Source organism: Hemitrygon akajei, chromosome 24 (assembly GCF_048418815.1).
Source record: "Hemitrygon akajei chromosome 24, sHemAka1.3, whole genome shotgun sequence".
In the NCBI taxonomy this organism is placed as follows: Eukaryota; Metazoa; Chordata; class Chondrichthyes; order Myliobatiformes; family Dasyatidae; genus Hemitrygon; species Hemitrygon akajei.
In genome coordinates, this window is record NC_133147.1 from 12,655,292 (window position 1) to 12,675,821 (window position 20,530).

At 45.5% G+C, this 20,530-nt stretch overlaps 1 protein-coding gene across 2 annotated transcripts in view; it reads right to left on the bottom strand.

Moving 5' to 3' along the window:
- LOC140715876 (discoidin, CUB and LCCL domain-containing protein 1) overlaps positions 1–20,530 on the bottom strand; it is a 167,814-nt gene that overhangs the window by 17,904 nt on the left and 129,380 nt on the right. For both annotated transcript variants that reach the window (XM_073028362.1, XM_073028361.1), the window contains exons 6-11: positions 19,927–20,060; positions 13,863–13,900; positions 10,683–10,883; positions 9,110–9,234; positions 6,943–7,105; positions 1,394–1,492 (exon numbers count right to left, since the gene is read on the bottom strand). In XM_073028362.1, the coding sequence (XP_072884463.1) occupies positions 1,394–1,492; positions 6,943–7,105; positions 9,110–9,234; positions 10,683–10,883; positions 13,863–13,900; positions 19,927–20,060 (760 nt within the window). The remainder of the gene's footprint in view (positions 1–1,393; positions 1,493–6,942; positions 7,106–9,109; positions 9,235–10,682; positions 10,884–13,862; positions 13,901–19,926; positions 20,061–20,530) is intronic.

Consider the following 20,530-nt stretch of genomic DNA (forward strand, 5'->3'; position numbering starts at 1 on the left):
GCATCAAATTGAAACTCAGCTGAGAAAAGGAAAACAGGATATCTCCCATGCCTTTCACCTCCCAATGCATCTTATACCCAACAAAGTATTTTGGATGTGTATCCAAAGTCTTAGTGCGACCTGGTCTAGTAGAGATTCCTCTGCATATCCAGGAAGAAAGAGGCTCAAATAAAGCGCCTGAGTTCTCTGGAGTTGAGCATAGACTATACCATTGGTTAATCAGCCAATCTGTTAATGATAACCGATTTCTAAGTCGATCTGAGAATATCAAGCTAGTGCGTCACTCTAAAGGCGCTGATTCCCCAGAGAGATGTCGCTAAGTCCTCAGCTACTTGAGGCCCGGTGATACCTAATGAAACTGACAGAAAACCACTGACATCTTGAAGAAGGGTCTCAGCCTGAAACGAAGACTGTTTATTCCTTCTCCGTAGAAGCTGCCTGACCTGCTGAGCTCCTCCAGCGTTTTATGTGCGTGTTGCTCTGGATTTTTAAATATGAAGGGGAATCATGGGTTCCATGATTAGTGCAAGAAATTGGCACTGAGGTAAATGATCAAGCCACCATTTTACAGAATAGTGGGGCAGGCACAATGGACTGAATGGTCTGCCTGTTTCCTGTGATTAGTAGCCTATGTATATCATTGATGTGGGTGATTACACCATCCCCTCCCAGTCAATTTCTAGCTGGGTGGATTCTTAGCTGGTTCCTTTGTAATGTAATCAGTTGCAACTCAACAATTGCATGCAATGGCATTGCTGCCCCCTCCTAAACCCTTCCTATCAGTCCCTCCTACTCCTGGCCACCTCCTTCATCTTCTCTACATGTTGTTGTTCAAGCTACATCACCCATCAATTTCCCCTCCGCCCCCACCCACCCATGCATACAACACAATCCTTCTACTCTGTAAATTTGAAGTTACCACGAACTCCCTGCTGTGCTGTAACTTGCTCTGAGCTCTGTTCATTCATTGCCCCATGCTCACTAACTAACACTTGCTTCCCTCTGCAACCTCACAGTTTTAAAGTTCTCAGACTCCTCCAGAACTTCCACTCTCCCAGCTCCGTAACCGCATCAACCCTATAGAGCTCCCTCTAATTCTGGCTTCTGAATTGTCCCTAAACAGAGTCCCTTCACCAATAGGGGTAGCTGGGCCTTCATCTGTTAAGACCCTAAACTCTGTAATTCTCTCTCTAATGTTTTCACCTCAAAATCAACCTCAATCTTTAAACAATTGTTTGAAGTACGTTCACTTAGTCAACAACAACGTGCAAATACAAGTCACTACTGTTCAGGAGCTGACAGGAATGAACTGTGGATCTCCACTATGTTTCTTTTTCATTTTCTGGTGTCAACAACGTGTCATTATATCTGTCTTTTGCAACCTGCACATTACCTGGCTGATGTTCCTCTACGATTGGCAGACCTGGCGGAGTACTGCTTTCTGCAGGAACATCGGTTGGCTTTGGCAGAGGTCTTGGACTTCGCGGAGCAGCTAGAAAGAGGCAGAAACAGTCATCGAACATCACCCACAAATTGGCACGCTAATATTGTAGCATTCTCAGGAAATCCATGTTCTATCGGAAGACAATTTTGAATTAATTTCCATTGCTACTAAGCAATGGACGTAGGTGACGTAGGTGATCACGGTCTTTTCATGACCATGATTGTTCTTGGCAAATTTTCTACAGAAGTGGTTTGCCATTGCCTTCTTCTGGGCAGTGTCTTTACAAGATGGGTGACCCCAGCCATTAACAATACTCTTTAGAGTTTGCCTGCCTGGCATCAGTGATCGCATAACCAGGACTTGTGATATGCACCGGCTGCTTATACGATCATCCATCACCTGCTCCCATGGCTTCATGTGACCCTGACCCTGATCAGGGGGGCTAAGCACACAGTACACCTTACCCAAGGGTGACCTGCAGGCCCGCAGGGAGAAGGAGCACTTTACACCTCCTTTGGTAAAGACACATCTCCACCCATAGAGTAATATTACCAGAAATAAATTAATAAGTAATAAAATAATATTCCAGAAGATTGGCATTTAGCATAAGGTACATTTACGACACAAGTCAAAAGGTACAGAGTTTAACGCCACTGGCGTTTCATATGTGATGAGAGCTGGGTGGTGGCAGGAAGTTCAGTAGTCCCACGGCCTGGGGGAAGAAGCTGTTTCCCACCCTAGCAGTCCTTGTCCTAATGCTGTGATACCTCCTGCCTGGTAGGACAAACTTTAACCGCCTTTTGTATAAACATAACAGATTCTGCAGATGCTGGAAATGCTGAGCAGTGCCCACAAAAGCGAGGAGCTCAGTAAGTCAGAAATGAAGGGATATCAACACTGCGCAGGCAGAAAGGATCAGGTTAATTGCCCATTTGATTACTAACTTAATTAGCTCAGCACAACACTGTGGGCTGAAAGGCCTGCTCCTGTGCTATGCTCAGTTAATATTTTAACTGATTTATGATAAAGGAAGGGTGCGGTTTGGGAACAAAACACATGCCATGTTATTTATTCACCTTTTCCACAGGATGTAGTCATTGTTGTCAGGGTGAGAGTTCATTGCTCATCACCGGTTATCTCTTGGGAAGGTGTCCAGAGACTTTTCTGAACTGCTGAAGTCTGCGTGTCGAAGATTCTCCCTCAGTGCTGTTGGGGAGTGAACTGCACAGTTCGGACTCAGTGAAAGGAGAAATCAGTTGTGTAAAATAATGGCTGGCCAAAGAGGATGAACAAAAATAACACCAGTGATGCCTTGGTGAGGACTGGTGTGTGATCTCCCAACCTCCTCTTCCTGAATCCCACAATCAATTCCTTGGTCTTGCTGTTGAGTTCAAGGTTGTTGTTGTGACACCACTCAACCAGCTGATCTATCCCACTCCTGTGCACCTCCTCCTCACCATCAGAGTTTAGGAGATTTGGTATGCCACCCAAACGTCTTACAAGTTTCTAAAGAAGTATGGTGGAGAGCATTCTGACTGGATGCATCACAGGCTGATATGGAGACACCAAAGAGGCTGCAGAGGATTGTAGGCTCAGACAGATCCATCATGACCTCAACCCTCCACAAAACTGAGGACATCAACAAGAGGTGGTGCCTCAATAAGGTGGCATCGATCATTAAGGACCCTCACCATCCAGGACACAACCTCTTCTTATTATTACCATACAGGAGTCTGAAGAACCCTCTTCTCATTACTACCATCAGAGAGGGGTACAGGAGCCTGAAGACCCCTCTTCTCATTACTACCATCAGAGAGGGGTACAGGAGCCTGAAGACCCCTCCTCATTACTACCATCAGGGAGGAGGTACAGGAGCCTGAAGACCCCTCTTCTCATTACTACCATCAGGGAGGAGGTACAGGAGCCTGAAGACCCCTCTTCTCATTACTACCATCAGGGAGGAGGTACAGGAGCCTGAAGACCCCTCTTCTCATTACTACCATCAGGGAGGAGGTACAGGAGCCTGAAGACCCCTCTTCTCATTACTATCATCAGGGAGGAGGTACAGGAGCCTGAAAACCCCTCTTCTCATTACTACCATCAGGGAGGAGGTACAGGAGCCTGAAGACCCCTCTTCCCATTACTACCATCAGGGAGGAGGGACAGGAGCCTGAAGACCAACATTCTACATTTCAGAAACAGCTTCTTCCCCTCCACCATCACATTTGTGAATGGTCCATGAACCCATCAAAACTACCTTGTTGCATTGTTCTTATAGAGTCATAAAAGACCAGGGCACAGAAACAGGCCCTTCTGCGCATTCAGTCCTTGCTGAACCATTTAAGCCACCTACTCCCATCGACCTGCACCCGGACCATAGCTCTCATACCCCTCCCATCCATGTAACCCATCCATATTCTCTTGAGCGTTGAAATTGAAATCACTGGCACCTCTTTCATGCTCCTTACACTATTTATTTATTTCTGCAGTTGCTAGATTTTTACGTATCGCTGCCGCTAATCAACAAATTTCACATCGTACGTCAGTGATAATAATGCTGATTGAAGCCTGAAACAAAACACACAACAGGCAGGGAGCACAGACCCGAGTCCACTGGTAGAAGATTAGAGAGAGGTTGGATAAAAAGCATTCCAATCCTGAGCAGCAGGATCTGGAACTCATTCCCTGGAAGGATCGTGGAGACAGACACTCCTGCTACCTTGCAGTGACCCCTGGACAAGCACTTTATTTACTTATTTATATTGATTGAGGTACAGTCTGGAAGAGGCCCTGTCAGGTCTTTCAAGCTACGCCGCCCAGCAATTCCCTCGGATTTAATCCTAGCCTAATCGCGGGACAATTTACAATGACCAGTTAACCTACCAGCTGGTAGGTCTTTGCACTGTGTGGGAGGAAACCAGAGCACTGTTGTCACAGGGAGAGCGTACAGCGGTGGGAATTGAACCTGGCTCACTTGTACTGTAAAGCGTCGTGAACCGGATCGCTTGTACCGTAAAACGCCATGCTAACCACTGCACTACCTAATGCGCCAGCTTCAGCTGTGGAGCTAAAGCTGGTGGGTTACGCTCCAAGAGCAGGGAAGGGACATTAACCTAACATTTTGTTTTGGCTTCCTTCCACCCGATGGCGGAATAGCGTCATTCTCCGATGCAGACTTCTGTGTTGTCCTCTTCCGAAGGAAATAAAGGTTATTTTTCCCAACATTCCAACATTTGTTTCTTTTTTCTCACATGGAATCCGTGAATATTATTGGCTCATAAGCTGGAGAGGCAATGAGATTAGGAGGACGATGGCTCCTAATGGGGACTCCTTTGCTTGCATCTTCGGAAATGGCTCTATTTCTAGCTTTGTTATCTCTCTGTCTTTTCAAGGTTCTTTTGAAGACCCTGACCTGGAGTTACACGCTGACTTCGGTTCTTTGCGGAAATGGGACCCGCTCTCGGGGCCTCACGACCGGCCGCTTTTCAATATGCCAAGGATACGGCCTGGAAGACTAACGCACCTTCAGGGTGCCGGATTTCCGTGGCTCTCGAGGCGGGCGGATTCAGGGCCGGTGCTGCCGCCTGATGCATCGTGGGAGACAGAAGATCGAAAGCAGTGAGCTGGCTGCTGTCTGTGTGCCCAGGGACCCGAGTTCTTTGGGCACAGAGCTCGGAAGAATCGACACAACAGGCTTTTAACACCATAAATCAGCAAGTTGCTTTGTTAATGTCTCCCCTCTCGCTGTGAAATGGGGACACCTCTTTTTCCCTTATTAGGGAGAGAGAGATCCTGTGGTATGTCAAATACCGGTGAACGAGTAGTTTTTCGGGTACTGCAAGTCTGTGTCTTTATTAATGCTTGGGTGGGGGGGTGCCAATGCTTTTTTGCTGGTTGCGGGGGGGGGGGGGTGTTGTTGCTTTGCTGCTGCTTATGCATGGGAGGGGGAGCTGGGGGGGCTCTGGGGGGTTCTAACGTTTAACTGTCATTCATTCTTTGAGGCACTCCTCTGTTTTCATGGATGTTTGCGAAGAAGAATAATTTCAGGATGTATATTGTCTACATTTCTCGGACATTAAATGTAGCTTTGAAACCTATTGGGATTTGACCTCCTACCGCCAGGCATGAGGAACCGCAGCATAAGAAGCAGAAATGTCGGGCTTCTTCTCCCAGGCTTTTAGACTTCTTCACACCCTGAGCACCCCCTCCCCACCCCCTGCACTCCCCAACTCTCAGACACACTCTCATCCTGCACTGGTCACTTCTCATCATTTATTGCTGCCGTCTCACATATTTATACGGTTGCTTGTTTTATTATGCTAGTGTCAGTAACATTATACTGTCTGTCATAAATACGCACTTTGCGCTTTATATCAACCTGTCAATCTTCAGTTTCGGGTAGATGGAGCTCATCAGCCTGGGAAGGCAGTCCATCTAAGAGAGGGAAAACTCTGATTTCAAACCTCCGCTGCCTTGTGGCCAGACCCACTCATGGGAAAGGCTTCGGGAGTAAACCCTTGGACAACGTCGGTGTCGTTGAGAGGGGAGACTTGCTGCTTGGGCAACTGCCGGTCTTCCATACAACCTTGCCCAGGCCTGCGCCCTGGAAACCATTCCAGGCGCAGATCCATGGTCTCGCGAGACTAACGGATGCCACCAATCTTCAGGCCATGTCACTCAGGGATTGGTGCTAATATTATTTTGTGACTGTATGGGCTGGATCATAACTACGTGTGGTGTGTGTGACTATATGTACTGTGCCTTGCTCCTTGGCCCCAGAGGAATGTTTTGTTTAGCTGGATACATGCATATGGTTGAATGACAATAATTTTGAACTTGAACTTGTGAACTATGTGAATTATAGGCAGGAGAGCAAAGTCAGACATTTGCACAGCACCAGAGAAGTACTTACAGTACCGTGCAAAAGCCTTAGGCACATATATACAGTATAGCACAGTACTGTATTTGTCAACCTGGAGTGGAGAGCGAGTTTGTACATCTGGCAGGAGCAAAGGATGCTTGAAATGGTGAGGGTGGAGCGCTGCGGGAAGGGTGTGGGGCAGAAGGCAGAGAAAGAATGCTGGGGCAGTGAGTGTGGTGTGGGTGCAGACACACCCAGCCTTGAGATGCTGGGCAAGGTCATTTGATTCCAAAAAATTGGTTTATTGATCATTATAGAATGTCGCTCTGGTGCTTCCCATTCCCTCCCCTCTCCCTTCTCCTTTTCCCAACCACGATTCCCCTCTCCCTGCCCCCTTCCCACTCTTGGTCCACAATAGAGACCCACATCAGAATCAAGTTTATCATCACTCACATATGTCACGAAATTTGCTTTTTTTTTGCGACAGCAATACAGCGCAATACATAAAATTACTGTAGTGCAGTACAAAAGTCTTAGGCACCCTGGCTCTGTATATGTGCCTAAAACTTTTGCACAGTGCTGTATCACTGGAATTCCCACCCCTAAGCCCACGAAGCAGAGGAGTTTGAAACCTTACCAGCTTTGCGGCTCTTCTGTGACGGCTTGCAGCCCAGCACCTCCACCTTCAGAGCTACTCTTTCGTGCCACTGCTGCGGAATGATGCGAATGTACCGCGCCACGATGGACGGGATAAAGTTATTGCGAACCAGCTGATGGTTGTTCATGTTCCCTTGAAAAATCTTTGCAGGAAGATAAAATTAGGGAACCAAGTTAGTCCTTCTGGTATTTAAAAGGGTTCAAATACTTTGAAGAGACATTGAGACAAGCACTTGAATAAGCGCAGAAAGGTATGGGCCTAGTGCAGTCAATGGGGTTAGCGTACAAAGGGGAAACCAAGAGGTCAGCATGAAAACGATGGGCTAAAAGGCCCATTTCTGTGCTGTATTTCCCAAAAATATACCTGTTCCACGCCTCTATATTCATTCCCAATGAAGAGCAAAGGAGTACTCACCCGGTCCAGCCCATTCCATTAGTCATCATCATCATTATGTGCCGTGTCATATGACATCATCATGATGTACCATGTCGTATGACATGGGCAATCATGGTCAATGACCATGATTGTTCTTGTTAAAGTTTTCTACAGAAGTGCTTTGCCATTGCCTTCTTCCGGGCAGTATCTACACGACAGGTGACCCCAGCCATTATGGAGCCATAGAGTCATAGAAAAGTGCAGCGCAGAAACAGGCCCTTTGGCCCATCTAATCTGTGCTGAACCACTTAAATTGCCTACTCCCATCGACCAGTATCAGGATCATAGCCCTCCATACCCCTACGATCCACGTACCTATCCAAACTTCTAAATTTCAAAATCGAGCTTACATGCACCACTTGTGCTGGCAGCTCGTTCCACATGCACACGATCTTCTGATTGAAGAAGTTTCCCCTCATGTTCCCCTTAAACTTTTCACCTTTCACCCTTAACCCATGACCTCTGGTTGTTGACCCACCCAACCTCCGTGGAAAAAGCCTGTTTGCATTTACCCTATTGATATCTCTCATAATTTTGTATACCTCTATCAAATCTCCCCTCAATCTTCTAAATTCCAAGGAATAAAGTCCTAATCTAATCAATCTTGCCTTATATCTCAGGTCTTCCTGACCTGGCAATATCCTTGTAAATTTTCTTTGTACTCTTTCAATCTCTCCTGTACGTAGGTGACCAAAACAGCACACAGTACTCCAATTCAGGCCTCACCAATGTTTTATACAACTGCAACATAACATCCCATCTTCTGTATTCAATACATTGACTTATAAAAGTCAATCTGCCAAAACCTTTCTTTACAACTCTATCTACCTGTGACGCCACTTTCAACAAATTATGGACCTGTATTCCCAGATTCCTTTGTTCTACCACACTCCTCAGTGACCTACCGTTCACTGTGTAAGACCCAGCTGTACTGTTCATCTCAGTTCCAAATGGACATCCCTCTATTCTGAGGCTGTGCCCTCTGGTCCTGCCACAGGAAACATCCTCTCCACCTCCACTCTATTGAGGCCTTTCAATGTTCAATAGATTTCAATGAGATGTGTGATGAACAAGTGTAAAGACTATGACTGCTTTAGAGTAGCAGACAAGTTCAGAGTCGGAGATGATGGCAATCCCAAGCTATCTCATTATATATTCCAAAATCCGAAACTTGAAACTTTTCCGGCCTCAAACATAAGGGGTATTCAACCTGTACTTCCAAATCCCCTCAGCCATGTCGATCCTGCTGACTGTGTGGGAGTCCAGCCCCCACTAGTTACTCTAGTTTCCTTACATATCCCAAAGGTATGTTGGCTGATTACTGCAAATTTCCCCTATTGTGCAGGAGAGGGGTAAAATTAGGGGTTGGGGCAGATGGGAAAGTGGGGAGGATAATATGCGATGGGATAGAATTAGTGTATAATTGGGTGGATGATGGTTGGCATTCACTAAGTGGGCTGAAGGGTTTGTTTCAATACTGCATCTATCTATGGGACAATTTACAATGACCAACTAACTGACTAACTGGGGAGGTCTTTGGACTGTGGGAGGAAACCGGAGCACCCGGAGGAAACCCACGCGGTCACAAGGAGAACGTACAAACTCCTTACAGGCAGCGGTGGGAAATGAACCCGGGTCACTGGTAGCGTAGAGTGCTGTGCTAACCACTACACTACCATGTCTGCCCCGATTAAATTCAGTTAAGACACACCTTGTCTTCCTTGCTGTTCTTGCACCTGTACACTCTCCAATTTCCTCCATCCTTACTGTGGGAAATCTTGTATGTCTTCACATAAAAGTTATATCCATTGTTGGTGCTGCCCTTGGTCACAATTCCTGGAAGTGGAGAAGATGTAGAGAAATGTTCAGTCACACAGAGAACACAATAGCTGGAGATAGAAAATCTATCGATGAGGGTTTCATCAGAGGGTAAGTTACAGCCGAGTCGCAGTGGGCCTTGAGCCAAGGTGGAAACGAGTTTGTCAGCTGGGGTCAAGTTGAAAACAGCACCAAGTACGTCAGTGATATTAAACCTGGTTCTGACAAAGTAACAAACATTTCCCATAAACTGAAATAAGTCCCTGTCAAAACTTCCTCAGTTTCACAACTCTCACCTTGGCTCCCGAACAAAAGGGGACACTCTCTCGCCCCATCATTGAAATGTTCTCACAACCAATGATCTCACTTTAAAGGGCTCTTTATCTCATTATCTCAAGTTCTCATTATTTATTACTATTCATTTATATTTGCATTTACACAGTTTGTTGTCTTCTGCACTCTGGTTGATCTTTCATTGACCTTGTTACAGTTACTATTCTATAGATTTGCTGAGTATGCCCGCAGGAAAATGAATCTCAGGGTTGTATATGGTGACATGTATGTACTTTGTTAATGACATTTACTTTGAAACTTGGGTAAAAACAGTGGATGAAGTAGGCTCAGAAGTTGAGAAGAGGTCCAAGGTAGTCACGTGGTTGAAACGACTGTCAGCTGCAGCAAACTGGAAGTCTGGACCTCTTTTTGACCTTAAAGCAGCATCAGTTGGGGTGGTGGGGTGGAGATACGCCTCTGCCAAAGGAGGTGTAATGTGCTCCTTCCCTCCACTAGCCTGCAGGTCACCTTTGGGCAAGGTGTAGCACCTGCTTAGTTTGGAGAAGATAAAGGATAAGAGGGCATCCAGAATGGGGAATATATAAAAGAGAATTATGAGGAGAAATTGATGTTACCAGGTTGGAGACTACCCAGCCAATAATGTGCTTTGGAAGATATAATGGCTCTCGCTGACGATCAACACTCAGGGATGTGTGATTAATCCACTGCTGTATTCTCTCTATACCATGACCGCATGGCCAGGCACAGCTCAAATGCCATCCATAAATTTGCTGATGATACAACCATTGTTGGGAGAATCTCAGATGGAGACGAGAGGGCGTACAAGAGTGAGATACACCAGCCAGTTAAGTGGTGTTGCATCAACAACCTTGCATTCAACGTCAGTTCAGATCACTTTGTAGAAAACTTTAACACGAGAGAGTCTTTTTCTGTCGGTCAGTGTCAAAAAAGTCAAATTAAATCCACTGTGATTCAATGTTGTAAAACAATAAAATTTGAAAATTTCTAAGGGGGGGGGGTGAATACTTTTTATAGGCACTGTAAATACTTACTGTATTTATTTATTTTCCCTCTCTGTTATCACGTATTGCATTGTACTGCTGCGACAAAGTTAACAAATTTCATGTCATATGCCAGTGATGTTAAACCTGATTCTGATTCATTTGACCAACCTGTGATGTTCTTCCGTTCTCCCAAGTCTATCTGCAGCCACTCTTCGTTGCTGCGAGAGCTGGCGGCCCAGGCCCAGGGCGGTCCTTTACTGCTGGTCTGGGCTTTGTCAGGAGACCAGAAGGTCACCTCTCCAATGCTGTTCCTCTCCGCCCAAAAGGATGAGGCGGTGAAGTGCCTGCTGTCCAGAGCATTACTGCAATCTACGGGGAGACAGAGAGATGATAACTGCGATGTTATGCAGTGTTGCTCGGTGTTGGATTCTCATCAGGGGTAATCCCTTTCCAACTTCCTTCCAATCTGCGGAGATCTCCTTTTCAACTGTGGCAGTGACAGAGCGGTGAAAGCAACATCGTTTTCTCCACCCACTCACCCACCCCACCGCACCTTTACCATTTACCTGGGCATAGCGGTTAGCACAACGCTTTACAGTGCCAAAGGCCCGGGGTTCAATTCCTGCCGCTGCCTGTGAGGAGTTTGTACGCTCTCCCCGTGACCGTGTGGGTCTGACATTTTATAGGTTAATCGTCCCGTGATTAGGCTAGGATTAAATTGGGGGATGGCTGAGATGCGTGGCTCTATTCCGATCTGGAGCCGGGCGGATCCGGGTGGGGATAGACACAGAGAAAGAGATAATCAATCTATGTTTATAAGCTATTTCGTGTAGGTATTTATATTTATTGTGTGTATTTTTTTTTAACTATTGCGTTCTTTATCTTACAAACTAGAAAAAAATCTGCAGATGCTGGAAATCCAAGCAACATGCCCAAAATGCTGGAGGAACTAGCAGGTCAGGTAGCATCTGTGGGAAAAAAACAGTCGACATTTCGGGCCGAGACCCTTCGGCAGGACGGAAGGTTCTTTATCTTATTGTGTTTTCTTGTGCTGCGTTAGACCCTGAGTAACTGTTATTTCATTCTCCTCAGCACTTGAGTACTGGAATTGATATTAAGCAGTCTTGAATCTGATTGGCAGAAGTGCCCAATGAGGTTTGCTAGTTGAGAATTCCAGAGAGATACATAGCCAAAATGCTGGTGGAACGCAGCAGGCCAGGCAGCATCTATAGGAAGAAGCACAGTCGACGTTTCGGGCCAAGACCCTTCGTCAGGACTGCAGATTTCCTTGTGTTTGCGAGATATGTTGTAATAAGGACTATGGCCAACTGAGTTTGTGCTGTCCACCATCATCCCACAGTGATAAAGGTTACAGATAAAGATGAGCTTTATTTGTCACTTGTACTTTACATCAAAACATCCAATGAACTGTGTCTGTTGTGTCATGACCAACACGTTACTGCACTGTACAGGGTGGGGGGGGGGGGGGGGACGGCCTACAAGTGGCACCACATTTCCAACGCCAACACAGTATGCCCACAATTCACTAACCCTAACCTGTGCATCTTTGGAGTGAGGGCGGAAAGTGGAGCACCAGCAGGAAACCCCACATGGTCACAGATAGAAAGTACAAATTCCTCACAGGCAGTGGTGGGAATTGAACCCCGATCTTCCAATCGCTGGAAGATTCCAAGCGTTAAGCTAACCACTCGGCTACTGCGCCACTCCCTGGATTCTACCGTTCACTTACACCAGGGGCAACTTACAGTGGGTAATTAACCCTTAATTTAGTGGTTAATTTGCGGAGGCCAATTAGCCGACTAACCCACATGCCTTTGGGACAGGGAGGAAACTGGAGCATTCAGGGGAAACTCATACAGTCACAGGAAGAACATGCAAACTCCACGCAGATTGCACCAATGGACAGGATTGAGCCTGTAGTTCACACTTTGGTGGTATGATTGAGCGACCTGGCGCTTTGCTGTTCTGTGAGGGGTCAAGCGAGGACCCCGTGCGTCTTCAAGGCCGAGAAGCCCGGAGACCAATGATCGACTCCGTCTCTCGCGGATTTCACCCACTGGAAAGCTGAGGAAGATTGAAATCACCGAGGCACGAGCGGAGGGTGAGCGGGTGTTCAGCGCCGTCTACCAGCCTCTTGTTTACTGTTGTCCAAGTGGGGACTCTGAGTGTGACAGTCTCTCTCACTCGCTGCTCCTGAAGCAGGGTCCCTGCGTTTTAATTTTCTGATTCTGATTAATTTTCATTCTCTCTCTCCCTCTCCCCACCCCTCAACCCCTCTGACTCGACGCTGTTGGAGGATGGTGCCAGAGTTCTGGGCCTTGGGTAAGGTCTAATCGATGCCATTTGTGGATCGGACTCTGTAGTTCACGTTACGATGTGTTTCTGGTTTCTGGTCGCTCCTTTTTTTGTCGCTATTTTGGGCGACTTTGAATCAGGGTGGCCTACAGATAATGAACACTGAGCTGAACTGAATATGCCTGGACTCCTTCAATTTTGTGTTTTATAGTCTGTGTTTTCCATTCTTTTTTTTTTGTTGCTATTTGCGTCATTTGGTTTTTTTTTGCCCATGGTGTGTGTGGTTTGATGGTTTTCTTTGAACGGGTTCTAGGGTTTTTCTTTGTTTTGTGGGTGTCTGTGGGACGACGAATCTCAGGGTTGTATACTGTAAACATTGATAATGAATGTGCTTTGAATCTTTGATTCGTTGAACCCAGGTCTCTGTGCTCCGAGGCAGTGGCTTGATTTGATGCGCCACTATACCACCCAATTGGTCTTCATCATCACGATGGGCTGTGATGTATGACATCATCATTATGTCACATGACCTAGGCGATCAGAGTCTTTTCATGACCGTGATTGGTGTTGGCAAATTTTTCTACAGAAGTGGTTTGCCATTGCCTTCTTCTGGGCAGTGTCTTTACAAGACGGGTGACCCCAGCCATTATCAATACTCTTCAGAGATTGTCTGTCTGGTGTCACAGTGGTCTCAGAACTAGGACTTGTGATATGCACCAGCTGCTCACATGACCATCCACCATTTGCTCCCATGGCTTTTCATGGCCCTGATTGGGGAGGAAACCCATGCGGTCATGGGGAGAATGTACAAACTCCTTACAGGCAGTGGCAGGAATTGAACCCAGGTCACTGGTACCGTAAAGCATTGTGCTAACCACTATGCTAGCATACTGCCATGTTCCCATCTCCACCTACAGATGATTCCAGCTCCCATCCCACCGACATTAGTTGAGGCAGTGAATTGCAGAGTTACCATTACTGTCCACAGCCTGAGAGAAGTAAATCACAGTAATAACATGTCTGTTTATTTACCTTTGTTAATCTTGATGCGTTTCTCAGACAAGGGACCCCTGGAAGAAAATGGACAGTGCTTCAGGTTATCAATGGAAAAGAAAGCTGGTCAACTCACCTAGTTAACACTAACTTAATCAGAGGACCACAACCTTGTCGTAGGGTTTGCAGGCTTGCGTGCCTCAATGACCCAGAGAGCTATGTTGGCTGGAGTCAGGGCTTTATGCTTCAGCTCTTGGTAGGGTCACCCATGCCACAGAGGTCAAAGGGTAGAGGCCAGACTAAGAATGGACCACCTGTCCTTCAGGTTTGGGATTTCAGCTCAGGGATAACAACCCTGACTGGTAAAACAAAACTGATACGGAAACAGCAATGAAGAATCCTACATCTGAGTGTGACGGTATTCCTGTGACTCCACCCAGGACTTGCGTGACTGACAGTAGTGAAAACCGAGAGGAAGCGACTGACATGATGAAGGAAGCCCTGAACACCATCAGAGATGGAGGACCTTCATTGCTGCCCTAAACACCAGCGGCTTAACAGACAGTAAGCAATCACATTACAATGATGAATTAACTTACTAACTCGTGCACCTTTGGAGTGTAGGTGGACACCAGAGCAGCCAGCCAGAGGAAACCCACATGCACACGGGAAGGGACGTACAAACTCCTTGTAGGCAGCGCCATTTTGAACTCCGAACTCCGACCGCCTGAGCTGTATTAGCATCATTCTAACCGCTATGTCACCATGGCGCCCAACCTCTGCTGTGAAAATGTCCTCTTAACCTCCAGTATCCGGACTAGACTCAGGAGCAGGCAGTAACAAATCTTGTTACCCTAACAACTGAACCCCAAGATGTTTTAGAGATTAGCTTTACCTGTCACACGCACATCGAAACATACAATGAAATACATATTTTGCATCAACGACCAACAGAATCTGAGGACGTGTTTGGCAGCCGCCAAGAGTTGCCATGCTTCCCGTAGCAATACAGCATGCCCGCAACCAGAGCACCTGGAGGGCACGAGGAGAGCGTGCAAACTCCTTACAGACAGCAGTGGGAATTGAAACCTGATCCACCAATCAAGTGTTGTGTTAAGTAAACACTATGCTACTGTGCTGCCCACCATAACCTTGTGACCATTTACGTCTACGACACTGGGGAGCATGCAAATAGTCACAATGTCACAGACACGTGTCCTTCTCGTCAACTCACCCATTTCCTTTTGCTTTTTGACAGCCACCTCACACTGTTTTGTCCGTTGCCATTTCTTCCTGATCTGTAGTAATGAGTTCAAGGGGAGGGGCACAGTGGCCAGGCTTGGCAGGAACCTGGTATAGTAATTGTCAAATCCTGAAAAGGCCCACAACTGTGAAATGTCCTTTGGGGAATCCACCGTTGCTTGAATTTTCTCAGCACACTATTGTAATCCTTGCATGTCAATGGGGTGTCCAAGTAAGTGATGCTTGGTTTAAATAATCCACACTTGTTGCACCTTGCTCTTCTGAGCCCATAATCGCACTGTCTTTTTCACCCTGTTTGAGATTTTGGAGGGATTCCATGTGATCCTCACAGGAAACAAATATGTTATCCAAGAAATAGTGGGTGGCCAGACAGCCTTACACAGCACCTGGTCTACAGCTTTCTGCCAGAGTGCAGGTGCAAATGCTACTCCAAAAAAAAGCCTATTATAGCGAAAAAGCCCTCTGTGAATATTTATGGCGAGAAACTCTTCGGACTCTTCTTCCTTCTCCATCTGTAGGTAGGCTTCAGTTAAGTCCACTTCACTGAAGTGTTTTCCTCTAGAAAGCTTTGCAAAGATATCTTCTATCCCAGGCAGAGGGTATTGATCTACTTTCAGTGCTGGGTTGACGGTGACGTTAAAAAATCACCACAGATCTGAACAGACCCATTCTTCTTGGCTACTGGGACTACTGGCATTGCCCACGGGCTCCACTCAACCTTGGACAGAATTCCTTCAGCCTCCATACGATCTAGCTCACTGGCTACTTTATCACATATAGTATAAGGAACCAGACAGGGTTTGTAAAATTCGGCTGTGGCCTTTTCATTTAACAATATTTTACCCTTGATATGTTTGAATTTTCCAATGCCATCCTTGAGCACTGCTGTGGTGTCATCCAGTACCTTTCTTAATTCACTTCCAGTTGAGTCTATAGCAGGGGATGCGACATGCAAACGTGGATGGATCTCCAATCAAGCTGTAGTTGTCTCAGCCAATCCTGGCCCCCATAATATCAGCCCTCCTAATTTTACCACATACAAATGCAAAGTGGTTTCTTTGTTATTGTATTTCGCTGTTATAAATCTCATTCCCACAGGAGTAATCTTTTCTCCAGTTTAAGTTTTTAGTTGGATATCTGCAGGCTTCAGTTCAGTACCTTTGAAATGTTATTTAATCTCAGTTTGTGAAATTACTGGAACAGCCGAGCCAGTGTCCAATTTCATTTAAATTAATTTGCTGTTCACTTCTGGCTTAATCAATATTGCATGTCTATTGTTAGCTTTTACATTGTAAATCTCAAGGCTACCCAGTCCTGTGTCAGTCTCATCATTATCAGACACCTTTAAACTTGCATTGGTCTGGTGTTATGTGAGCCCTTTCCACAGCAGTAACACAATTTGTTCAGCCAAGCCGGTTTCAGTATGGAGGTTGCAATTTTATTCACACTCACTTTCATTCTTAACTGGAACTTGATTTCATCTGTCTGCTGTTTCCATTGATACAGCAATTTCAATTGCTCTTTTAAACACAAGTTGTGCGTCAATTAGGAGCCGTTTTTGAAAGCTTTCATGTAAGATTCCACGAACTAAATGATCTCTCAGGGCATTATTACACCCATTACGGAGCTGACAATGCTCAGACAACTTCTTCGATTGAGCCACTGACACTGAAATTGACTCCCCTTACTTCTGATTATGAAACCTAAAGCATTCTGCAATCAACAATGGCTTTCGTTCTAAATGTTCCTGCCTTACTTTCATGATATCAGCAAAGCTCATTTCGGCTAGTTTGGTTGGAGCAGTTAAACATCAAAGCAAACTGTATGCCTTTAAACCCAATGGACTAAGCAAAACTGGTATCTATTTCACATTGGTTTCTTCATTTGCTTTAAAATACTGTTCAATCCACTCCATATGTAATATCCAGTTATATATAATCAAAGATGTCAATCTTTCTGATGCGGCCAGCCATTTCTGCTCATTTTTTATGATTACTATCATCCTGTACTCACAATTTATGAACCCATGAACTTGGTCAGCTCTCGGCCTTTTCTTAAATGTGAACATTTTCTCCTCCTGAAGAAGTACATGCCATGCTGTTTCTTTTTTACTCGATCATTTCTCGCTGCGCTTTAAAAAAAAATCAAATGTCCTGCTGCACTTCAACAAGTACGTAGTCAGCTTGAGTTCGTTTTCAATTTCCTCACCGCCACTGTTATGTTTTGTAACTCCAAAACATAAAAACTAATTGAAAGGAAAACAAAGGAGCCAGGAATGCGGGCTTCTTTTTATACTTCAAGCTTGGTATGACATGGTAGCATCATGACATATGAAATTCACGTATTGTTACATATAACCTGTGATGAATTATTGAAATGACCAGGGACGCTTAATCAAACAATATACTTACAATACAGGCGTCCCCCGCTTTACGAATGTTTATTTCATGCCACTTCACTTTTACAAAGGACCTACATAAGTAACCTGTTTTTGCATTGCAAAGAGGATTTTCGCTTTTATGAAAATTTTTTCCCATATAAATTAATGGTTCTTCGCTTTACACCATTTCGGCTTAAGAAAGGTTTCATAGAAATGCTCTACCTTTGTAAAGGGGGTGGGGGGAACACCTGTATTAGTAATATATTACTGAAATATTACCCTCTAACTGAAAATGTTAACAATGGATCCCTTTTAAGTCTTTTTGTTCTCACTCTGGTTTTAGACTCCCTTACCCTGGGGAAAGACCATCACCATCCACGTTACCTGTGCCCCTCATGGTTTACAGATCTTGATAAGGTTGCCCCTGAGGCTCTGAAGATCCAGAGAAGACACCCCAGCCCATCTAGCCTCTCCTTGTAACTCAAGCCCTTCCAGTCTCAGTAACATCTTCATGAATCTTTCAGAGTCCATGAGACATGGGAGCAGTATTAGGCCATTTGGTCCATCAAGTCTGCTCCGCCATTTCATCATGGCTGATCCATTTTTCCCCTCAGCCCCCAATCTCCTGCCTTGCCCCCAAATCTCTGCATGCCCTGACCTGTCAAGAATCTAACATCCTCTGCCTTAAATATACATAAAGATGGTGTCCACAGCTGTCTGTGGCAACAGATTCTACAGATTCACCATTCTCTGGCTAAGGAAATCCTTTCTCATCTCCATTCTAAAAGGATATTCTCTATTCTGAGGCTGCGTCCTCTGGTCTTAGACTCCCCCACCATAGGAAACATCTTCTCTACATCCCCATCAAGGCCTTTCACCATTGATAGGTTTCAATGACGTCACTCTTCTAAATTCCAGTGATTACAGGCTCAGAGCCATCAAATGCTCTTCATATGACGAGCTGTTTAGTCCTAGAGTCATTTTCATGAGCCTCCTTTGAACCCTCTCCAGTTTCAGCACATTTTTTCTAACATAAGGGGCCCTAAACTGCTCATACTACTCACCAGTGAGACCTCAACAGTCCTTTGCAAAGTCTCAATATCAAACCCCTGGCTTTTATACTCTAGCCCTCTCAAAATGAATGCTGTCATTGCATTTGCCTTCCTCACCACAGACTCAACCTGCAAATTAACCTTTAGGGAATCCTACACAAGGACTCCCAAATCCTTTTGTACCTCAGATGTTCGTATCTTCTCTCCATTTAGAAAATAGTCAGCCCTTTCATTTCTTCTACCAAAGTGCATGACCACACACTTCCCGACACTGTGTTCCATCTGCCACTTCTCTGTCCATTCTCCAAATCTGTCTATCCTTCTGCAGCCTCTCTACTTCCTTAAACCTTCAATCCCAGCATCCAAATTATTGACACGTAACGCAAACAGAATCGGCTCCAACACAGACCCCTGTGGAACATCTTTAGTCACCAACAGCCAGCCAGAAATGCCCCCTTTATTCCTACTCTTTGCCTCCTACCAGTCAGCCACTGCTTTATCTATGCAGAATCTTTCCTGTAATACCATGGGCTCATAGCTTATTAAGCAGTCTCATGTGTGGCACCTTGTCAAAGGTCTTCCGAAAATCCAAGTACACAACATTAACCGAATCTCCTTTGTCTGTCCTGCTTGTTATTTCTTCAAAGAATTCCAACTGATTTGTCAGGCAAGATTTTCCCTTGAGGAACCATGCTGACTACGGCCTATTTTATCACGTGCCTCTACGTACCCCCATGGGTTTCCTCAGAGCGTTCTGGTTTCCTGCCACATCCTGCAGATGTACAATTTAGGATCAGTAAGTTGTGGGCATTCGCTGTTGATGCAGGAAGCATGACAATATTTGCATGCCACATCCTCAGAATTTGTTAATTGCTGATGCAAGTGATTCATTTGTTTCAACGTACATGGCACAAAAAAAGTTCATCTTTATTTTAGCAACACACGCAAAGTGCTGGAGGAACTCAGCAGGCCAGGCAGCACCTATGGAAGAAAGTACAGTCGATATTTTGGGCCGACGTTCGGTCCTGCCGAAGGATCTCGGCCCAAAACGTCGACTGCACTTTTTTTCCCCCAAAGATGCTGCCTGGCCTGTTGAGATCCTCCAGCATTTTGTATGTGCTGTTTGGATCTCCAGCACCTGCAGATGGTCCCTCGTTTAATCTTTATCTTTTTACGTTGGCGTAAGAATGTGTAGTGACACATACGGTGTGGCATCAGCAGACCCTCGGACAGCGTTGGTCATTGATGCAAATGGCGCATTTCACTATGTTTTGATGTGAATGTGATAAATAAGGCTTACCTTCCTCAATTTTAATCTTTATTACCACTTTCCGACGTCTGACAAGCAATGATCTCCCTGTCTTCTTTTTTTTTTTGCCTTTCTGAAGTGATTAAATTCTTTACTTACCTCCTGGTTATAATCCCATTTGCAGAAGCAGCTTCGTACAGAGTGATGCCTTTCTTCAGTGTCACCGACACCTGGCCTCCCTGCTCGTCTGCTATTGCTCCTGCATGTACAGCCGCCTTACACAGAACCGAGGTCTACGGAGCGGAAAGAAAGTCAGAACCTACAAATTACTCAAGAAAAAATTATCAGCATCTTTTGAATGAGGTTTCCTCTGCCCTGGAATCTTCAGTAGAAGCTTCAGCTGGTGGCCTCCTGAATTGTTCTAAAGATTAGCTTTATTGGTCATGTGTACATGGAAACATACAATGAAAATGCGTCACTTGTGCATTTTATTCTGTGTTGTGCGTTTATTGTGGTAGCTAGTCACATGAGTAGGGTTTAGGATGCTCATGTTATGTCTTGGCAAGTTGCAGCAGTGTGTATGATCTACAAGATACACTGCAACATCACACCAAAGTTCCTAAGGCAGCACCTCCCAGACCCAAGACCACTACCATCTAGAAGGATGAGGGCAGCAGATGCCTGGGAACACCCCCCACTTGGAAATCCCCCTCCAAGCCACTCACCATCCTGACTTGGAAACATATCATTGCTCCTTCACTGT